The 15,820-nt window shown below is 43.6% G+C and overlaps 1 protein-coding gene across 1 annotated transcript; it reads right to left on the bottom strand.

Annotated features, from left to right (window-relative positions):
- Window positions 1-1,337: 1,337 nt before the first annotated feature.
- On the bottom strand, window positions 1,338-6,442 carry LOC134455440 (tripartite motif-containing protein 16-like protein). Its single transcript, XM_063206495.1, has 6 exons — window positions 5,852-6,442; window positions 5,417-5,512; window positions 4,737-4,970; window positions 3,677-3,836; window positions 3,529-3,588; window positions 1,338-1,982 (listed from the first exon to the last, which is right to left on the bottom strand). The coding sequence occupies exons 1-6, from the start codon at window positions 6,440-6,442 to the stop codon at window positions 1,453-1,455; spliced, it is 1,671 nt and encodes a 556-aa protein (XP_063062565.1). The 3' UTR covers window positions 1,338-1,452.
- Window positions 6,443-15,820: the final 9,378 nt, after the last annotated feature.

The following is a 15,820-nucleotide window of genomic DNA, read 5'->3' as shown; positions in this document are numbered from 1 at the left end:
TTTGATCACACATGTTGCTTCTCCTTCCTCTGAGACAGACTTGTCCACATCCTGGTTGAGAGGAGAGCTCCTCTGCAGCTACAGGGGGATGAAATGCTTTCCTGGGTCTCGCCGCCTCCTTGGTGTCCATTGCAGAGCAGGTTTGTTCTCTCACTGTGGACAGTCAAATTCTTCACTTCGATGTGCTCTGACTTTCATGCAGTCTGGAGAATGGAGATGCCTAAGAGCATCAATATGAATAGTGCAATAAATGTAATCCAATCAGACTGTTATCCTGATCGAGAGAAAGGAACAGCAGGACTATCCATTGTGCAGAGCCATTCAGGAGACAAATGGAACAGGAAACCAATTTGTTTTCCTATGAGCCTATGAAGTTACAATTATTGGCATGTGTGTGGACTGGAATGTAACGAGGGAGTGAACAAACCAGTTGGTGGAGGAACATAAATAGGCCTACTGTGTTTAAATCATAGTGGAGGAGAATTTCCATCTAAAATCAATGGTTTGCTGAGGGAAATACACTTTAGTTTTCCTCCAGAATTGCGAAGGAAATATTTATTGTGACACATTGTCAGCTGCTCTTGGTGTAATTACATGATATGGCCAGCAGTGGGGGCTGTGCATCAGTGGTAACAGAGCAGTCGGTCATCTCTGGTATGTACATTTTCAAAGCAGGTTTTTTGTTGCTTTTAAATGCCAAAGTCAGGATCTTGCAATGCGGTGCTCTTGTTTTCTTTAAGTGAATGCTGGAGGCGGGACAGTCAAGATCATTCAATTATATACTTTATTATTGCATTTTTATTACATTAATCATTTCATATAAATCCAATCAAAGTGTTTAGGTATATACTCATTGTTGTTCAAGAACAAAAAAACACTTGGAAGATGAAGAATGTACCACATATTAATGTTTACAGACAGTGTTATATAAACATCCATTAGCCACCACCTGAAGATGAACAGTAAAGTATGGACCACATTAGTAACCAGGAAGACCCCACATTACATCTACAGCCAGGATGAACTGAATATGACCTGGTAAGGGACGACTACATTTAGACCATTATCTTCATCAGATTCTCAATGGTCGAAACGTAATCCTGCCATGGAATGGAAATCATAATAAAACACAGGCCTATGTGTGTTTACTCCTCACTCCAGGACTTCTGTCAGCCTTTACCCTGCATCTTTACCTGGAATGTGGACAATCTCCACTCTTAATTGGTCAGGGACGACCCAATGACAGCAGCTGACACCAGTATACTGAGAGCATGACAGCACTGGGCGATAACCTCGCTATTGACACTGGAGGGCCTGGCCAAGAATATATATGGGAAGCAATGTAATACTCAACACCCATTTTACAAAGGATGGAAATTCTGAAATGGTTAACAAATCATACATTTATTTTTAGGCATATGAACATGAATGTGTTTTTCTGATGGTTTGTTATCACTGACACAATTTGATTTTGCTGCCAACAGTGAGGAGCCAAAAGGCAGGATATAGCGGTTCAGTGAATGTGGTCTCTACTTTGTGCAGCAGAGTCATAGTGTCAGCAGAGACACTGTAGAAGCTCAGAGTTCCTGCCCTGTGATCCACATACACTCCTATTCTAGAGGAGGTCTGAGCAAGAGGGAGGGCAGTTTGTTTATTATTATGGAAGAATCTGAACCCAGATGAATAGCACTCCAATGCCCAGGAGTTTGTATTGTACCCAAGATAAACATCATTATTATATCCTTTTCTCTTCAGCCCCTTGTATGAAACAGCAATATACACATAATTTCCAGACCACTCAACCTCCCAGTAGCACCTGGCAGATGTAGCCTCTGAACACATCACCTGCCTTGCACTATTAAATCTGTCTGGATGAGCAGGATATGACTGACTCTTTTTAACCCTTTCTGCAACTCTGTTTCCCTCAGACAGTTTCAGCAGAGTATGAGCCGTGTTGGGGTCCAATGTCAGCTGATGGGAATCTGTAGTTGGGATTAAAATCATAATTATTTGTTTGTTAACAATTTGTCAAACATGTATTCCAGTAGTATTGTAAAACAGTGGTTCCCAACCTTTTTCTTCAGGGACCCATATTTTTACCATTGTAAGCTTTGGTGACCCAGCTCCTACATGAGAGGGAGTCACGTGATACGCTCTGTTTCCTGCGAAAACTCATTTTAGTTATCATTTTATTCCTCAATTCGTCTTTGTTCAAAAACAGAATAAATGTTTAATGTAGCACTTAAATTTTGGTGCTTCTATGCTTCTAAATCAAGAGGGCTTCGCGACCCCCCGTGGATCTTTGGTGACCCATATGTTGGGTCCCGACCCATAGGTTGGGAACAACTGTTGTAAAACAATGAATTGTTACCATTACATTACAGATTACATGTCACCTTACATGAACCTTTCTCACATTACCCAAACATATACACTACACCCGAAATTACACACATTTGATTACTTTTATTTGGACCCAAGAGACAAGCATTAAGGTACAAGATCCAAATATTTTGGAATAGGCTATTGACAGGCTGGCAGATTTTAAAAGACTTACACACTTACTTATGCCAGCATTGTTGTTACAAAAGATGAAACATCATTCAAGGATAAACAAAACATCTTCGTCTCCATATTTGCATGCTACCTATTATAGCTGAAACAGAGCAAAATTTTGCTAGTGTTTTTGCGCTCCCTTTCTGCAGTCCCGCAATCTGCAGTCCCAGCCATATCAAAGGTCTTTTCCACTACATTTACGATGGTAGTCACAACGGGTGCTGGTTAGATGTTTACAGGTGCGCGCAGGTAACCCTGAAGCGCTCCGCCGTGGCCATGTTGCGTGCGGCCATCTTGCTTGACACACACACACACACACACACACACACACACACACACACACACACACACACACACACACACACACACACACACACACACACACACACACACACACACACACACACACACATGCACACACATCTGGACCATCTCAAATGTTGTATCCTGCAGTGTGTTTGTGTGTTTGTGTGTGTGTGTGTATGTGTGTGTGTGTGTGTGTGTGTGTGTGTGTGTGTGTGTGTGTGTGTGTGTGTGTGTGTGTGTGTGTGTGTGTGTGTACACCTGTGAGAGAAGTATACAGTATTTGTGAGTGTGCATGTGCTTGTGTGAGTGGGTTCATGGTTTTAATGTACTGTGTGTGTGTGTGTGTGTGTGTGTGTGTGTGTGTGTGTGTGTGTGTGTGTGTGTGTGTGTGTGTGTGTGTGTGTGTGTGTGTGTGTGTGTGTGTGTGTGTGTGTGTGTGTGTATCCATGACACACACACACACACACACACACACACACACACACACACACACACACACACACACACACACACACACACACACACACACACACACACACACACACACATGTGAATGTAGTGTATGTGCGAGTGTGCTGCTTTTGTGAGTGTGTTCATAATTTGAATGCACTCTATGTGTGTGTGTTCTCTGTGTTAGTAATTAAATTGCTTGACTGCTTTACTTACATTTCAGGAAATCCTCTCTGGTCACAGGCTCTGAAGGTCTGAAAATGCTGATTTGTTCACCTGTTGGAAAGAAGCACAATAGTGCTGAGCATTCTTGACCTGGCCATGATGGGCAGTGCAACATTATATCTGTGACTGTGAGACGTACCAGTTTTAGTCATGTCCTGTAGTCCCTGGTGGAGCACATCCTGCAGTTTCTCTTTGAGCACAGTGAGGCTGTCACTCACTCTCTCAAAAAGCTCATCTGTATGCACTGAGCATGTAGATGACTTGTCAGATGGAGTGGAGGCACACAGAGACTGGAAACTCTATGAGATGCAAACAATGCATTTCAAATGTAAATAAATAATCACACACTGATTACTTTACGCTGCCTAGTAATATACACCCAGCTGAGTAAGGAGACCAACTAGATCAGCTGAGCTCCCAGAGGAAGCTGACAGCTTTGCTACACTCTGTGGCCACCAGAACTAAGACTGGGCTCCATTAGCAAGAGCACATTCTACATGTCCTGCAAAAGGCAAAAGGTTGCACCTTACATACTTGCACCAGATAATACACACCAGAGTATTTCAGATGGTTTTTGCCTCTGCCAAGGTAATATGATTGTCCTAGTTTGTGTGTTCATTCGTTTGTTGTCACCTTGGCGGTCCGTGAGTATTTCTGTCCACCAGAGGGTGGAGGTCCATGCGCTCTATGAGTGCATTTCTAGTTATGTGTAGAAATTGAAAAGGTATTTCCCCTGTCCTACGTATTCGTTGAAATAGCTCAATATTAAATGGAACCTCTTCCTATCTAGGGATGTGTTCAAAATATCGGTATCGGGATATATCGTCACTGGCCTCTTCACGATACGCGTATCGTATCTGAGGTGTCAGTATCGATACTTGATTTAATAGCATAAATTGAATTTTGAATGCTACACAACAACTGCGAGACTACAGTTTTGTGAAGGCAGTCTTTACATTCACTACAGTGTAACTGTTGCTCTACAGAAAAAAAGTAACATTTGGTCCTTCATGTCTATTTCCTAAAAAAATGGATTTAAAAAAAATGTAGGTCTAAAATATTGCGATGCACATGTATCGATGTATCGTATCGTGACCCCAGTATCGGGATGCGTATCGTATCAGGAAGTGGTTGGCGATACCCACACCTATATCTGCTATGTGTTATGATTAAATGTAATATTTATACTGTCATGGTACCTTGAGAAAACGGATGTTATTTTCACTCTGTGAGAACTGCTCCAGCTCAGCAACTCTCCTCTTCAGCTCAGCGATCTCCTGCTCCAGTGTCTCCATGAGTTCTTCAGCTCGACTCACATCAGCCCTCTCCTGATCTCTGATCAGCTTCGTCACCTCAGAGCGTCTTTTCTCAATGGAGCGGATCATCTCAGTGAAGACCCTCTCACTGTTCTCCACTGCTGCATCAGCAGAACACTGTTGGAACACAAGACAACACCACATCCAGAACATCTGGTACAAACATCTGTGATGGGCAGCAAGACATTTTCTCCATATTGTGTCTTGTGAGGAACTAAATATGGCAGGGCAGCAGAGGTGTCAAAAGTAAAAGTAAAAGTACTTTTGTGGTGTAATTACAACACTAGCACATGACATTACATAGCTATTACATCATTTACTCCATTGTACCTAATGAGAGAGATAGACTGTGTTATTACTGAAAAACACTGAAAACCTAACAAGGACCCACCACAAACTTGATCCAACCAGTGCTCTAGCTAATTGTAAGACAAGTACACAGGTCCACTGGTTACTCAGATAAGTTACTTGTGTTGTAAGGAAACTGTGTTTCTTTTTTACTTTTACTTTTAGCCTACTTTTGACACAGGGCAGGCCATTGTCTTGTGTGAAGGTTAACTTACCTGAACAGTTTTTACCGCCTTTCTGAGGTCTTGCAGGTGTGTCTCTTTTTCTTTGATGACATCATGAAATTTTCGCTGTGTTTCACCCAGCTCTTTCTGGAAGTAAAAAAAGAAAACTAAATGTGTAAACTTGAAATATAATCGCAATAAATTATAATATATCCTTTAAACATAGCACTGGTTTATTGGTCCCTACACACAAGCATAATCGTTGGGCCTTTCTGTGGTATACACTTGTAGTAGATAGCGCCATGTCATTTAACTGAGTGAAAAGCAATATACATACAGTATTATTTACCTTAATGTAAGATATATTGCAATTTTCTGACAGAGTGAAAAAGTATGGATGTCTGCATGTAAATAAATACTGAATGTATATCCAGTATTTTTGTTCAGGAGTGTTTTAACTAAAACTTAGAGGATACAACACCTCACCTGTTTCTCTGTCCTCTCTGCTGCGACTGAAACGGTTTTATGTCCACTGTGTTCATCCATGACGCATAGCACAAATATGCACGTCTGATCAGTGCGACAGAAGACCTCCAGCAGTTTATCATGCTGAGAGCAGATAAGATCCTCCAGTTTACCAGCAGCGTCAATCACTTTGTGTTTCTTGCCTGGGAAAAGATCGTTGTGAGACGTGAAGTGAATTTCACAATAAGAAGACAGACACACTAGACAGGACTTGGCAGCCTTCCGCTTTCTCCCAGAGCAGACGTCACACTCCACATCTCCAGGTCCAGCATAGCAGTGGGCAGCAGGAGCAGACTGGAGTCCCAGAAGCTTCAGCTTCTCCACCACTTCAGCCAGCATTGTGTTTCTGCCCAGAACTGGCCTTGGAGTAAAAGTCTGTCTGCACTGTGGGCAGCTGTAGACTCCCTTTGGATCCTCTTGATCCCAGCAGCCTGAGATACAATCCATACAGAAACTGTGTCCACAGTTAATTGTCACCGGATCCTTTAGTAGATCCAAACAGATTGCACAAGTGAACTGATCCTGAGCTAGAAACACATTGGCCTCTGCCATGTTTGCACTGTTATCTTTCTCTCGTCTTGCACTCTTTTTCCCTCTCTGGGTTACGTTCTGTCTCTCCGATAGAGCAGCAAAGCAGGCAGAGCAGGAAGCAGAGCTGAGTTTCATTTCTGTGTAAAAGGGCCGTGCCCTAAGCAGGGGGAGTGGCCTCTGGAGCCAGTAACAGAACAACACACAGAGAGGACAGGTAAGAACTTTGATTGTAATCTGTGTCTGCCAGTTCCACTCAGTAATGTATAACATTGTTTGTATACTGTACATATCTTGCAAAATGAAGATCAACTAGCACTAGGAGATGTGAAGTGTACTTCCGTAATTAAATGCTTCGTGACAACTGTTCTTTAATAGCTTTATTGTGTGTGTTTGTGTGTGTGTGTGTGCGTGCATGCGTGCATGCGTGCGTGCGTGCGTGCGTGCGTGCGTTTGTGTGCGTGTGCGCACACGTGCGCGGTGCACTGTAAATGCCTTCATTGCAAGTGTGGCATGCTGAAGAGATTTTGACCTGAGTGGACCTGGACTATTTTGTCTTGATTTGGGACTGGACTTGGAATTGAATGCTAATTACTTGAGATTTGACTTGGCCCATCAGCGACTTCACCTCTGATGGCAGTTCATTTCCAGCTGAACAGCAGAGGGCATGAATGAGCCTGCAAAAAACCTCTCAACGCCCAAACTTTGTTTGCCACTTTCATAGAAGTACAGCACCTAAGTAATTGATATACAACACTTAAGTATGACAAAGTTAGATATTATGCGGATAACTAGTAGCCTGTTGATGTGATCACTGAGGTAGATTACTCTTTGCATGTCTGAGGGCCTAATTCAGGGATGTCAAACTCAAGCCCGGGTGCCAAATTTGGCCCGCGGACCCATTTCATTTGGCCCGTGAGATCATTTCAAATGTGTATTACAGTTGGCCCACATACACCATTAATATATAGAAAACACAGGAATTATTACATACTAGCATATACTAGAAGTATTCGATAGTACAAGTCTATATGATGGTAACGTGTTATTTGCCTAGCTTTAAGTCTACTGTCACAGGTGGGGGGTGCGCGTTTCTGAGCGGCACCCCCACTTTTTACCAACAGTACACCGGGGAGTAAACTGCACATCATCAAATACACCAGGACACAGAATATTTATTTATTTTCTCTATAAGCTAAAAAGTCTCAAAGGGTCAGAGTCACTGGTCCAGCATCCCACCCCACTGTCCATTATCCCTTGTTGTCCATGTTACCCCAATAGGCTCACAGCCCACTCTGTCCATGTCCGACCCAACGAGCGACCCAGCCCAACCGGCGGGCGGGGTCCGGTGCAGGGGGAGTTCATCCATCCTAGGGCCCAGTCGCACCAAGTCCATGGGCCACTCTGCAGAGACAACGGGTCATAGTTTAGATGTTCACTTCAATAAAAGCAGGCTACATGCACCACCACCCAGCATACACTGTAACAAATAGCTGTTTATTTACGGAAATTCTGCAACAGCATTCTACTGCTTTTCGAAAAAACAGACAACTACTGTGAAAATATTACTTTGAGTCACATATTGAGCAAAAACAGTAAGTACTGCACAATAGCAGTATTCGCCGTTGTGGAAAAAACTAGAGATGCCCCGGATCCTGATTTTTTAGGATCCTGCCGGATACCAGATCCACTGAATAAGATCCTGCCGGATCCGGAACCGGATACCGGATCCTACAAAAGGTTTGAAACATATAGTCTACTCGCACACGTGGGCCCTTTTTATTACGTTGGCGCAAACTATTGTTTAGACTCATTGGCTTATTGCCACACTGCCTTCAATAGCCGCTTCCAAAGGGATTTCACTCCATGCAGTGATTGGGGTTGTGAAAGACTGAAAAGCCTAGGCTAGACATGCACCAGACCCTGATTTTTAGGTAACATGCCGGATACCGGATCCACTGCTTAAGATCCTGCCGGACCCGGACCCTGTGAAAAACTCTATTATCCTGACGGATCCGGATCCGGAACCGGAACCGGAACCGGATCCGGTGCATCTCTAGAAAATAACAAGTTATTTTAGGCAGCACCATTGAAACCCATTCATCCTCCACTTGTCCGTGATCACCATCAAACTTCAATACCACCTGAAGAACTGAAGTCATTCTGACTGGTTAAAGATTATCTGATACTATCAAGCATGATGAAACAATTCCTAAGGAAACTGCAATACTTAAAAAGTGCTTGATGCAGCAAAGTGTGAGTAGCACATGCATTTTGATAGTGATGAAAGTGTGAATGGCTGAAACATTTTAAGAACTTGTAACACTCTTGCAACAAGCAGCCCCATCTAAACCAATCTGCTAATCAGTGCCTGGCCTCACCTGAGTAGGGCTGTTATGCCATTATTCAATTACGGGCGTCACCTGCCAAGGGCCTGATGACTCTGGTCACATGGTACTCTTACACCTGTATATAAATCTGGACTATCAACACTTCAGTTGCTTGCCTGCCTGCTGGCTGGCCTGCATGGCACAGCATAGCACTTGTTTGCCTACAAGCTTGCCTACAAGCTTGCTTACATGCTTGCACACTTTCCTCTTTGTGAAAGCTTGCTGTATGTGGCATCATTTGTGGCATTGTGGCATATAATGTGCCTGCTGCAAATTAGGCATTGCTTTGAGAGCTAGCTTGTAGTGCTGCTTGTTTGCTGTGCTACTTGGTGCAAAATATTTTTTTAAAGACTGACCAATGCTATATTCATCATTGGCTCATCAAGAGATACAGTAAAAAGCCCACCTTGCACACTATCATTGTAACATAGCACTGCGTACTCTGACATTTTGCTCATGCCCACACTTTCAAAGGACCACCGCAAACCATTTTCTCAATACAGCATTGCGGCATAGTATCATGCTCAAGGCACTCCAGTCATGGTGAACGATGGGAGGGTGGGGTGGTAACATGGCCAGGGTACCACAGTTATGGAGAATGATGGGTGGGGTGGGAAGTTGCCATGGCCATATTCATGAATACAACTATGACCCAGTATTTGCCTGTCATCACACAGTACAATTCAACTTTTTAACTGAAATGTACTGTTATTTTTCTGTAGAGTACTGTTATTTAACAGTTCAATTGCTGCTGAAAAAATGTTATATACTGTGATACATTAAACAGCAATGAGCTGTATTTGATTTTTGGTGTGAAATAACAGTAGAATTACAGGTAAATATAATTGCCAGTAACTGCCGTTATTTTCCAGGGAAATTTTCTTAGAGTGTAGGTTACGGTAATAGTTCGATTAACACTCAATAATAAATGTGGCTTATGGCTAAGGAAATATCACTGCAAAGTCAAGGCAAACCAATTAGGCACTGCACACGAAATTACTAAGAGGCGGTCTATGCTGGGGGGAGAGTGGTAGCAGCGCTTAGCTAGTGGTAGAGTTATATAGAAAGGCGACCGCTGTCTCTGTTGGGCCTGTCGTTGGGGGTCCGTGCGAGAGTGAGAGAGAGTGGGTGAGAGAGAGAGAGAGAGAGAGAATGAGAGAGAGCACTGGAGCAGCGTGCATTCCGGGAGGGGAGCTACGGATCACGGGCGACAGAAGTAGGTTACTACTTAACTCGGCCAGGGGTGAGGTCCGCACCCCTCTTGGCTTCCATCACAGCAAGACCACTGGTGCTCTGGTCACGGTCCATCCATCAGGCACAATGCCGACCCGCAACCTCCGTCGAGCCACCTGGTTCCTTGTGTCGATCCTTAGGATCCTCCTCTTCAGAAAACGTCTGTCTCGGCCCGGCTCCGTCCGGCTACCGGCAAGCGCTTGCCCTCCTGCTGCTGCTCCCCGGCGTGCGTCTCCCCCCTGTCTTCGGCCCTCTCTCCCTCTCGTCGTGTCAGCTTCGTGTCATCTCTGTTCCTCCTTCCGTTGTCACATGCTGTGTTCCATTACCCGTACTTACCGCCCTTTCCGCACTGTGTTTGGGTACGCAGGGTGTTCCATTTCTAATCGCGACGGTAAAGTGTACTGTAAATTACCCGGATAACGCCCCCAAAACGGCCATTTTTCGAAGTGTGGTGTTACACTTTTCGCACTCAACGGCCGCCATGTTTGTGACGTAGTTGAGTGCCAGATCTGTCAAACGGTTGAATCTCCGTGATAACAGCATAGTTTTGATTCCAAAGACAATCGCCATGTGTATTAGAGGCAGGGGTAACTTTAAAAAGTGTTAGCATAAGGAACAGTGCCTTCCGTGTTGAATTGCATATTGGCGGTTGGTAAACTCGGATGTCACGCGACCAACAGTCATTTCCGTTAAGTGTATCAGACAGAACGGGAATCGGAATGTACTCGCCTCGTGAATTGCAGAGGGTGGAAAGGGTACTTCACTGCACTCAAACAAGGTACACAGTACAGAGGGTGAATAATGGAACACAGCAACAGCCTTGTTTTTAAACCCGTGCCCAATTAATATGGGCCAATAGTCTTTCCCAACAGTCTCATGCTTCACCTGTTTCCAGTTACCCTTCACTCACATTTTTTTGTTGACGTCCGTCCCCATCATCCTTTCCCCCAGAACCAAACTACCCCAAATGTCAATTCCCCCATTCGTCACCCCGTGACACTACTGTACGCAAAATATCAGTGTATTTTAAATATTGAATTCGGCCTGTGTCTTCATCACAGATTTTGGTTTTGACCCACTTTGAATTTGAGTTTGACACCCCTGCTCTAATTGATGAGAGCAACATGCTGTACATATTTGATTGGTTTTCTCTCTTTTCATCTCTTTACTTACTGTTTATTCTGAAATATCTTTCCAATGTTGTCTCAAACTGCAGTGTATTTGAGTCCTGGGGAGTTCCTCATATGAGGTAATGTGGGGGACAGTATGGCTTCAATGCATAATCTCTCTCTCTCTCTCTCTACTGCACATTGGGTTTGAATCCGAGCTTCCAAGGTAGCAAACGTGTGCTCTCTGCTTGAGAATCAGCACACCACCCAAACCCCTATGGTCACTCTATCATACAGTATGCAGCCTGTATATTGTTTTTATTTAGCTGGTGATCTAATAACAAGACAATTCTACACTCTAAGAAAATTTCCCTGCAAAATAACGGCAGTTACTGGCAATTATATTTACCTGTAATTCTACTGTTATTTCACACCAAAAATCAAATACAGCTCATTGCTGTTTAATGTATCACAGTATATAACATTTTTTCAGCAGCAATTGAACTGTTAAATAACAGTACTCTACAGAAAAATAACAGTACATTTCAGTTAAAAAGTTGAATTGTACTGTGTGATGACAGGCAAATACTGGGTCATAGTTGTATTCATGAATATGGCCATGGCAACTTCCCACCCCACCCATCATTCTCCATAACTGTGGTACCCTGGCCATGTTACCACCCCACCCTCCCATCGTTCACCATGACTGGAGTGCCTTGAGCATGATACTATGGCGCAATGCTGTATTGAGAAAATGGTTTGCGGTGGTCCTTTGAAAGTGTGGGCATGAACAAAATGTCAGAGTACGCAGTGCTATGTTACAATGATAGTGTGCAAGGTGGGCTTTTTACTGTATCTCTTGATGAGCCAATGATGAATATAGCATTGGTCAGTCTTTAAAAAAATATTTTGCACCAAGTAGCACAGCAAACAAGCAGCACTACAAGCTAGCTCTCAAAGCAATGCCCAATTTGCAGCAGGCACATTATATGCCACAATGCCACAAATGATGCCACATACAGCAAGCTTTCACAAAGAGGAAAGTGTGCAAGCATGTAAGCAAGCTTGTAGGCAAGCTTGTAGGCAAACAAGTGCTATGCTGTGCCATACAGGCCAGCCAGCAGGCAGGCAAGCAACTGAAGTGTTGATAGTCCAGATTTATATACAGGTGCAAGAGTACCATGTGACCAGAGTCATCAGGCCCTTGGCAGGTGACGCCCGTAATTGAATAATGGCATAACAGCCCTACTCAGGTGAGGCCAGGCACTGATTAGCAGATTGGTTTAGATGGGGCTGCTTGTTACAAGTTCTTAAAATGTTTCAGCCATTCACACTTTCATCACTATCAAAATGCATGTGCTACTCACACTTTGCTGCATCAAGCACTTTTTAAGTATTGCAGTTTCCTTAGAAATTGTTTCATCATGCTTGATAGTATCAGATAATCTTTAACCAGTCAGAATGACTTCAGTTCTTCAGGTGGTATTGAAGTTTGATGGTGATCACGGACAAGTGGAGGATGAATGGGTTTCAATGGTGCTGCCTAAAATAACTTGTTATTTTCTAGAGATGCACCGGATCCGGTTCCGGTTCCGGATCCGGATCCGTCAGGATAATAGAGTTTTTCACAGGGTCCGGGTCCGGCAGGATCTTAAGCAGTGGATCCGGTATCCGGCATGTTACCTAAAAATCAGGGTCTGGTGCATGTCTAGCCTAGGCTTTTCAGTCTTTCACAACCCCAATCACTGCATGGAGTGAAATCCCTTTGGAAGCGGCTATTGAAGGCAGTGTGGCAATAAGCCAATGAGTCTAAACAATAGTTTGCGCCAACGTAATAAAAAGGGCCCACGTGTGCGAGTAGACTATATGTTTCAAACCTTTTGTAGGATCCGGTATCCGGTTCCGGATCCGGCAGGATCTTATTCAGTGGATCTGGTATCCGGCAGGATCCTAAAAATCAGGATCCGGTGCATCTCTAGTTTTTTCCACAACGGCGAATACTGCTATTGCGCAGTACTTACTGTTTATGCTCAATATGTGACTCAAAGTAATATTTTCACAGTAGTTGTCTGTTTTTTCGAAAAGCAGTAGAATGCTGTTGCAGAATTTCCGTAAATAAACAGCTATTTGTTACAGTGTAGCGTACATCAAATCTTCTGAATTCACTGAATTTAAAAATGAATTAAATGGTAGACGGTGATAATTTAATTAACATTACATCTTAAATCAAAGATTCCCTCTATTAGCTTAACTTTATTTAAGAGTGTGAAGCCAAGACCCTGGATAAAGGGGCCTGAGTGAAAGTGGTCTGAACTTTGTGCAGCAGGGCCAGTTCATCATTGGAGACACTGAGGAAGGACAGAGCTCCTGCTTTGTGATTCACACACACTCCTAATCTGGAGGTGCTCAGTTCCAGCACAATCTCAGTCTCTTCATTACCGTATAGGAAGGTGAACTTTGCAGGAGAACAGCTCAGACTCCAAGACTGGTGATTGTGTCCAAGCCAGGCGTCCATTCCCCATCCTGTCCTGCTGATGTCTTTGTAGGCCACTGCTATGTAGGCTATATGAATGATGTCCACTGGATTTCCCAGTAGCAGACTGCATGTGTCTCTTCTCTGCAGAGCACTCTGGAACCTCTCTGGGTGATCGGTACACGGCTGGCCCACGTCATGATTTGCCACCTCCCTGTTACACTCTGACAGACATAGCCACCTGTTGGCTGTGTTGGGGTCCAGGGGAAATCGACAGAAAGGACATTAAAGGGACACTGTACAATCCTTCCCGAATGTGTTGGCTGTGTTGGAGTCTACGGTAAAGTTATAGGAATCTATAAAGGAGATGATTATTTTCACAAATAGATATACTGTACATGTAGATGAACACATTTTCATAGAAAACATTTTACATTTCTTCCCACACATGATGCATAACCAACTTAATATTTTTAAATTCAATTTTTGCATTTTTACTGGTGTGGTACAGCAGGCCAGTTTCTCTCTCTCTCTCTCTCTCTCTCTCTCTCTCTCTCTCTCTCTCTCTCTCTCTCTCTCTCTCTCTGTCTCTTTCTCTCTCTCTCTGTCTCTCCCTCACTCTCTCTCTCTCTCTCTCCCTCTCGCTCTCTCTCTCTCTCTTTCTCTCTCTCTCTCTCTCTGTGTGTGTGTGTGTGTGTGTGTGTGTGTGTGTGTGTGTGTGTTTCCGCAGGCGCACGCTTGAGTGCATGTGTGCATGTCTCTACACCTGCAGTCACAGTTTAGGAAATCTTCCCTTGCCATCCTTTTAGCAGAGATGTGCAACACTTCAGTGTGGAGAGGCTGGTCTGAGTCTGTCATACAGAGTCTGCTGATTTGATCACACATGTTGCTTCTCCTTCCTCTGAGACAGACTTGTCCACATCCTGGTTGAGAGGAGAGCTCCTCTGCAGCTACAGGGGGATGAAATGCTTTCCTGGGTCTCACCGCGTCCTTGGTGTCCATTGCAGAGCAGGTTTGTTCACACACTGGGGACAGCCAAATTCTTCACTCCGATGTGCTCTGACTTCCATGCAGTCTGGAGAATGGAGATGCCCAAGGGCATCAATATGGAGAGTCCAATAAATTTAATCCAATCAGACTGTTATCCTGATCGAGAGAAAGGAACAGCAGGACTATCCACCGTGTAGAGCCATTCAGGAGACAAACAGAACAGGAAAAGAGTTTGTTTCCCAGGTGACGATACAGGCCTATGAAGTTACAATTATTGGCATGTGTGTGGACTGGAATGTAACGAGGGAGTGAACAAACCAGTTGGTGGAGGAACATAAATAGGCCAACTGTGTTTAAATCATAGTGGAGGTGAATTTCCATCTAAAGTCAATGATGGTTTGCTGAGGGAAATGCACTTCATTTCCCCTCCAGAATTGTGAAGGAAATATTTATTGTGACACATTGTCAGCTGCTCTTGGTGTAATTACATGATATGGCCAGCAGTGGGGGCTGTGCATCAGTGGTAACAGAGCAGTCGGTCATCTCTGGTATGTACATTTTCAAAGCAGGTTTTATGTTGCTTTTAAATGCCAAAGTCAATATCTAATGCAATTGGCCAGGATCTTGCAATGCAGTGCTCTTGTTTTCTTTAAGTGAATGATGGAGGTGGGACAGCCAAGATCATTCAATTACATACTTTATTATTGCATTATTATTACTTTAATTATTTCATATAAATTCAATCAAAGTGTTTAGGTATATACTCATTGTTGTTCAAGAACAAAAAAACACTTGGAAGATGAAGAATGTACCATATATTAATGTTTACAGACAGTGTTATATAAACATCCATTAGCCACCACCTGTAGATGAACAGTAAAGTATGCACCACATTAGTAACCAGGAAGACCCCACATTACATCTACAGCCAGGATGAACTGAATATGACCTGGTTAGGGACGACTACATTTTGACCATTATCTTCATCAGATTCTCAATGGTCGAAACGTAATCCTGCCATGGAATAAAAACATTTTTAAATGTAAGTGTGGGACTCCTCACTCCAATACTTCTGTCAGCCTTTACCCTGCATCTTCACCTGGAGTGTGGACAATCTCCACTCTTAATTGGTCAGGGACGACCCAATGACAGCAGCTGACACCAGTATACTGAGAGCATGACAGCACTGGGTGATGACCTCGCTATT

The sequence above is a fragment of the Engraulis encrasicolus genome, chromosome 9 (genome assembly GCF_034702125.1).
Source record: "Engraulis encrasicolus isolate BLACKSEA-1 chromosome 9, IST_EnEncr_1.0, whole genome shotgun sequence".
Lineage (NCBI taxonomy): Eukaryota > Metazoa > Chordata > Actinopteri > Clupeiformes > Engraulidae > Engraulis > Engraulis encrasicolus.
The sequence above is the reverse complement of the archived record's forward strand: the minus strand, read 5'-3'. Positions and strand labels throughout refer to the sequence as shown.